The 7,017-nt window shown below is 47.3% G+C and overlaps 1 protein-coding gene across 4 annotated transcripts in view; it reads left to right on the top strand.

The window, feature by feature from the left end:
- The window catches only part of PCMT1 (protein-L-isoaspartate (D-aspartate) O-methyltransferase), a 61,359-nt gene that overhangs the window by 27,446 nt on the left and 26,896 nt on the right, over positions 1-7,017 (top strand). For all 4 annotated transcript variants that reach the window (XR_002099401.1, XM_019527108.1, XM_019527109.1 and 1 more), the window contains exon 4: positions 6,270-6,374. Coding sequence is in view for 3 of the 4 variants with exons in the window: in XM_019527108.1 (XP_019382653.1) it covers positions 6,270-6,374 (105 nt within the window). In the remaining variant the exon portion in view is untranslated. The remainder of the gene's footprint in view (positions 1-6,269; positions 6,375-7,017) is intronic.

Here is a 7,017-nt window from a genome sequence, read left to right as displayed (position 1 = left end):
TTTTTTTTTTTTTTTTTTTTTGGATGGGTACATATGGAAGGTTTATTGTTGTTTTTTGTTTTTGTTTCCTGCCAAGTAAAACAGTAGTAATTAAAGAGTACTCTGGAGACTTAAAGCTGCTATAAGAATACTTATTAAAGTACGGGATTCTGTAGGTAAGGGTCAGGTTCTATCAGCTGATTAAGAAAAGTAGTGCTGTTTCCTTCTTACCATGCCTCACTTCTATATTTTTGTGATTCTTACTGTTTAGGAAGGGTTACTTCAGTCATTCTGTTGATAAAAGATGTGATTTTGAACATCCTATGCTGTAACTACATTGACTTTACTATAGGTATCAATAATAACAGCATAATGAGACTGGCTTCATCTTCTACAGAATTACAGCTGGAAAAATCAGATTAGTCATCTGTGTTATGTTTCATAACTGCCTATTTTTGTTCCTTCTGAAATAAACCCTCTTGGGCATCTATTTATCATTGCAAGACAAATGGATGTGGCCTGTGGGCGGGGGATTGAGCACCCCTGATTTAAGAAAATAGCACTTCTCTTGTGACTGACATGTGAAACTGGCTGCAAAATTGCCCTGTAAGTTTCTCAGTCTAGGTGGAAAACAGCAACACTCAAGCCTAAATTCAGAGATGGGTTATTCTGTAGTATGAAAAGCATATAGCTCTTCAGATGTTCTGTTCAGACTAAGAAATACGGATGGATATTGGGGAATGAAAGGGTTAGTCTTACTGTGTTGTAGGGAGGGGAAGGACTAAAGAAGGTTGATCCATCTAGTCATGCTGCTGCATTAGGAGGCTCTGTATGTGGGGTCCATGCAATATAGGGTTCAGGAGAGTATGAGTTGCTTACTCTTGCTCCTTACAGAGTAGTACCACACCAGTTGAGCTTCAAAAAGGCCTGGTACACCTGGGAAGGAAGGGGTTGAGTTTTCCCCTTATTGCATAAAACTAAAATGTGGCATTGTTAAAAATAGATTAAACTTGGAAAAAGCATCTTGTGCATGAAGCCTGTTCAGCTAGATTTCTGATGCATTAGATCAGTAGTTTAAACTGAAATATGCCTGTAGAAATATGCAAATTATAGGCATGTAATTAAAATCAGCATTTTTAAAAATGGCTTAGGACAGCTGATACTCTGGTATTTTGCTGTTGTGACAATGACACCCTCAGCAGAAATGCTGTTTGCTATTCATGTTGATGTATGAATAAGAACAATTAGAACTAAAAATAGAGAAACACCTACAGCCATATGGTAACTTTGGAAAGAGTATCGCACTGAGCTTAGTATAAATATTCAGGTGCAGATTTTATTACAAGTGTGTTGTCTATCCTTAATGTGACCAGGTCTCAACAGTGATCTGTCACAGTCTCTTGTGTTTCCAGGGTTTTCAAGTCATTTTATTTTTTGATATAAGTAGAAAAGAACTAGTAACATTTTCCTTTGTATTAGGATGAATTGCATGTGGCCAACTTAAAGATACAGAGGCCTGATGCTTGGTTTTGCTTGATAAAATGCAAAGTAAATTTAAGCTGACTGGAAAATTCCTTTGTAGACAGACTCTTTGCTGGCACAAAACAGGAAGGAAGTAGCTTTGCCGCCTGCTTTGCTGCCACCTGGTTTACCATATCTGTGCTGCCTCTGAGTAGAGAGATGGTGGAATGGGAAGGAATAAGACTCCATAATCTCCAGTTTGGTCCAGTTGGTGGCTGATACCATGTGTGGGATGTTGTACCAGTGGAAAAAATGAAAGCTAACTAGAAACAGCCCAAGCAGAATAAGGAAACAGTATTTGGCTCCTGGCCAGTCCCTTTGCTGCACACGGGATGTGTACTAATGCAGCAGACTTTTCAGCCTATAGAATGTATTAGATAGAGTTCCTGACTAGTAAACAAATTATAGGGTGGATATTGGTCAAACTGTAGCCATCCGTAAATGACTGGCTCTGTTCCAAAGTCTTTGCTCCACTGAGTTTATGCTTGCTGTAAGGGAAAGTTGTGGGGACTGATTTGGGAGGAAGGGTTGTGGCCTTCTGGCGCTAATGTTATATTTTGTTGATGCTGGCATTCCTTACAGTAACCCTTAAATTACTGTAAGTGGGCAGAAGCTGAACACCTTATGGGCCTCACCAGCAGGGGCTGCATGCTTGTGAGCTGCACCATGCCCCCTCCCTTCCTCCCAGCTACATGTGGATGCCCTCTCACATCACTGCACCGTGGACCTGTGCTCCACCCCCTGCACCCCATACATGCCCTTTCCCCACTGCTGTCCCATGCACCTGTGTGGCCTCAGGCACATCCTCTGTTTCCCGCTCCCCCCCCCCCAATCCCCCTGCACTGTGCTGCAGGTCTCCACCCCCCCAGGCAGCAAAAGCCAGAGGAAAGTGCGGAAGGGAGCCTGAAGATCCCAGCTGCTCTTTGGAGCAATGTAGAGGGCAGTGGCTGGGCAGGAGCTTAAGGCTGCAGCTTAATTCAGCCTTGTCGGACAACCTTGTTGTAACCCAGTGGTGGGCAAAATGTGGCCCGCCAGACCATTCTATCCAGCCTGCAGGGCCCCTAAAAAAATGTGGAAAATTAATATTAATCTGCCCTGGGCTGCCTGTCATGTGGCCCTCGATGGCTTGCTGAAAGTCAGTTAGTGGCACTGTGCCCAAAATAATTGCCCGCCCCTCTAACCTGTTACAACTGTCAAATGTTTTCCAAGACGTTCTGTTACTTCCTGGCCAGAGCTGACCGAAGCAGGATGTGTGTTCCAGGGCAAATCGGACCATGCGAGGCCCCACCTCTCCTCTGATCCCATGGGCCCTGGACCTGAAGAAGCTGCTGCTGCCATTGGTGGTAGCGGAAGGAGGGGGGTGAGTCGCAAGTGGCTCTGCCCAGCTCCGCACCACTGCTGCTCCATCCAGCTCTACGGGGCCCCCCCAAGGCATGGGGCCTGGGCTGGTCACCCCGATTCACTGCCTCCCAGGGATGGCCTTACTCATGGCAGTTATGTCATAGCTTACTTGAGCCACCCCCTATACCAACACTACTTCACATGGGGTGGAAGTTTTATCTGGTTACATATTTGTGCTACCAAAGCAGTATGAAGGACCTGGAATATATCATGGGGGGAGGAGTTGTATGTCTGCCCTAATGCTTTTACTTAAAAGCAGCCATTGTCTAGATCAGTGTTTCCCACACTTTTGATACCTAGGACATGCTTTCTTTTTTTTCTGGATTAAAGTTAGTGAGTACACTTCACTCTTGCGCCTGAGAAGGGGCGCGTTTGTTTCAAAATATGTATTATACTAGCGAATTACCTGTCAAGAATGATGGGTGAATTTCAAGTAACAAAATCAAACAGATTTTACTGTTTATAGTTATAAAATAAATATTTATAAAACTTGCATAAAATAGGCTGAATATTTGAAGAGGCCAGTCCCTTCCTACACTTGCTCTTGTCCAGCAGGCTGGAGGCGGACCTGCCTGTGCTGCTACCCAGCTACTGCCTGTGTGCCTCTTTGCAAGGCAAGGGCAGGCAAGGTCTGCACCTCGCAACAGCTGCCCATGCCCCAGGGCTTCCTTCTCGCTGCCCCCGGGTGCTTCTTTTCCTGCTTGAGGCTCAGGACAGGGCCACCACTACTTGTCCACTGCCTTGTGCCTCTGCCTGGCTCCCGCTTTTCCTCAGCTGGCCCCTCCCACTCCCCTCCCTGCCACACTGGGCTCTCAGTGCCCTCCTGGGAGGAGCCCAGTAGGAACGGCCCTGCTCTCTGACATTTTCCCCCAATTCTGGAAGTTGGGATGATCCTGACATGGTCACTAAAAAAAATACTAAGGTTTAGCAAAGAAATTTTTCTGAAGACACAAATGTTCTGTCTCTTAGTTTTCAAGCTATTTGCATTTAAAGACCATTACAGACAGACACAGATTGACTAAACCCTATAGATAGATAGATAGATAGATAGATATAAACCAATTGCCTGTCATGAATGATGGATTTAAAATAACGAAGGAGTGTTTACATGGCTGCCCCGCCTCCCGTTCACCCTTTGGAGCTGACCATGTAAACGCTGTATGCACTGCTACTGCCTCTTCTTCCAGCCACCGACTGGTGCAGGGGCTCCTTCCTTCTGCATCCTCCTCTGAGCAGCAGGGTTTCCCCCTGCCTCTCCTCTCCCCACTCCCCTCTGTCCCCACCACCTTCCCCTTCCTGCTAGCTGTTGGTTGTGTGCACACCTGCCTCCACCTCTTCCTCGCCCCAACCCACTCAGCCAATTGCCACTCGCACTGTAGCAGTGCATGTGCAGTTGACCCAAAATGTTACAGACAGACAGACAGATGCACAGTCTAAGCCCTTTATTACAGGGGTGGGCAGAATATGGCCCACGTGCCAGACCCGACCCGCGAGACCATTCTATCCAGCCTGCGGGGCCCCTAAAAATTTTTTAAAATTAAAATTTATCTGTCCTTGGTTCCTGTCAAAGATGACAGGAAGCAGGGGCAGTAGGACCCAAGGGAAGCCTGGCTGGCTCCCGCAACAGCAGGGCCCACCAGCGCCGCCCCCTCCCCCCTTGCTGCACCAGGCAGTGTTTGCTGCCGCTGCCCACCTGGAGCTCGCGCCGTGGTAGGCTGCGGTGAGGCTGCTGCTGACACTGCCACCTCTGTGCTGCCTAGCATGCAAGCTCCAGGCAGGCAGCAGCAGCAAACACTGCCCAGCATGGCAAGCTGGGGGGCCACAGCTGCTCTCATCGCGGTGCAGCCCCAACAGGCAAGCCCGGAGCTCGTGCAGGGCCCAGGCTGCCAGCAGGGGTGGGTTACCAGCTGGTGCTCAGTGCGGGGGGGAAAAGCGGCCCTGCCCCGTGCTGCAGCCGCTCACAGCCCACGTGGGGCTGCCTGGGTCTGCTCAGGACAGCCCTGTGTGAGCTGCAAGTGACTGCAGCAGGGACTGTGGGCCAGGAGATGGGGGAGGTACTGCATTTCCCCACGTTCCGCACCAGCTTGTTCCCTGCTGGGGAGCAGGGGGTTGGGGCTGTGCACTGCCCGCTGCCTGTACCATGGGGCTGGGGGGGGCACTGGGAGTGAGTGGGCGTGGGAACACAGGGCCAGGGCCCAGAGCAGGGCGGCAAGGTTGTAGGGTCCTGGCTGGTAGGGGCTCTGTGGATCCAGGCCACCCCCTCTCCCTGCTGGTGCAGCCCAGGCCAGCTCCACAGACTCCTGCCAGCCTGTGCCCTGCTCTGGGCCCCACCGGTGCTGCCCCTGGGACATTAATCCCAAAATGGTGACCAGGGGGTGGGGCACCTGTCAAAGGGTGGGGCTACCCATGCGGCCCTCGACAGACTGTCAGAACTGGGTAAGTGGCCCTCTGCCCAAAATAACTGCCTGCCCCTGTTTTATTATATTAGAATTCCATTCCCCTGCCAAAGGAAATTGAACCAGTGTTGAGAGGTTCTATTAAGTTGTGAAGTTTTCTGGGGGTTTTTTTAATCTGAATTTCATACCATCCTAGTTGAAAATCATTGAGATCTAAATCAGAAAAGATGAGAATCCCTGATTTAGGTGGTGCCACTTAAGGGTGGCGGCACAGAATTATGCCCTGTTCTTTCTGCTGTCTGCCCCCTGCTGACCTGTTGTCTGTACCTCAGGGGCAAAGGCGCAGTCCCTGCTGCTGAGGATTCTTCTACAAGATTTTACATGCCAGCAACTATTACCATGACCCCTCCTTCCAACCCTGGCAGTGTGGAAGGAGTGGAGGGGGTGGGCTTGGCTCCAAAGTGTATCTGTCTGTGTCAGCAGAATGCACTACTGTGAGTGTGACTAGCATCGGGGCTGCCAGGAGGGCAGGGAAGGCAGCAGCAGCACCATCAGTGGCAATCCCCAGGGTAGCTGGGGCAGGCACAGGGTGCTGGAGAGGGAAGGAGGACATTTATCTTCTCATGAAGCGGTGATGGGTCTTATGGCATACTTCCATTACTTCCATGGTAAGCTAATATGTTGTGACGCATTCTTTGGGAATCCAGTGATCTGAAGACCATAGTCTGTCTTTTGTTGTGGGATCAACTAAAATAGTTGAGAATATCTTGATGTTTTAAACTTAAATGGCAAAAGCATCAAAATACTTTTGCTGTGGCACAAAACGTAACAAGAACATAACATTGAAAGTTGTTTTCTTAAAGCAGTCCAGGGTTTTCATGTATTACTTTAAATCTTTGAAGAATTGAACATTCACTGGGAGAAATTAATCCTTTAAAATACTACAGACCTTTTTGTCTTTCTTTTTATCAGCATGCATACGCCCTAGAACTTTTATCTGAACAGTTGCATGAAGGAGCCAAAGCCCTTGATGTTGGATCTGGAAGTGGAATTCTTACGGCATGCTTTGCACGAATGGTGAGAAACCTAATTTTAACCACTTGAACCAACCAGAACATTTCAGTCTGAATATTTGAATTATAATTCTGGTTAAATTTAAAGAAAAATAGGAAGATGAATGCAAAATTTCATGATTACCATTTTCTTTATATGAAACAGTCTGCCTTTCTTCTTGCTTATTACTAGTCTCAATTCTGTATTTCTCCTGTATCTTCTTTCTCAAGGTAAAGTGACTAGAACTAAACATTAAACACATGGTACTAACAAATGAGCGCATGCCGTTGACTTGTATAATGGTATTATATTAGTTCTTTGTCTAATTATCCTACCTTTTTAATCACTGCTGGAGAGTTAGAATTAAGTTGAACTATCTGTCTTGACACTTAGAGAAGTGAAACTAGAATACAACACAGTTTGGGAGTGACTGCAAGGAACAGTTTATATTCAAGTACACTGTCTTGGATTCCCATGTTAATTTTGTTACCATTGCATTCTTGTCCCTAAGCTGTTGAGTCTTCTAGTCAATTTTGACTTGCATATTAGTCTTTTTCACTTTCATTGTTAAACCAGTTGCAGATGTTGATGTAACTCAGGGATGGGCAGTTATTTCAGCTGAAGCACTGCTTAACGAGTTTTGGTGAGCTGTTGAGGGCCACAAGGA

This window comes from Gavialis gangeticus, unplaced genomic scaffold (assembly GCF_001723915.1).
Source record: "Gavialis gangeticus isolate Ggan-Ray unplaced genomic scaffold, GavGan_comp1, whole genome shotgun sequence".
NCBI classification, from domain to species: Eukaryota; Metazoa; Chordata; order Crocodylia; family Gavialidae; genus Gavialis; species Gavialis gangeticus.
Note: the sequence above shows the minus strand (reverse complement) of the source record. Positions and strands in the feature narration are given on the sequence as shown.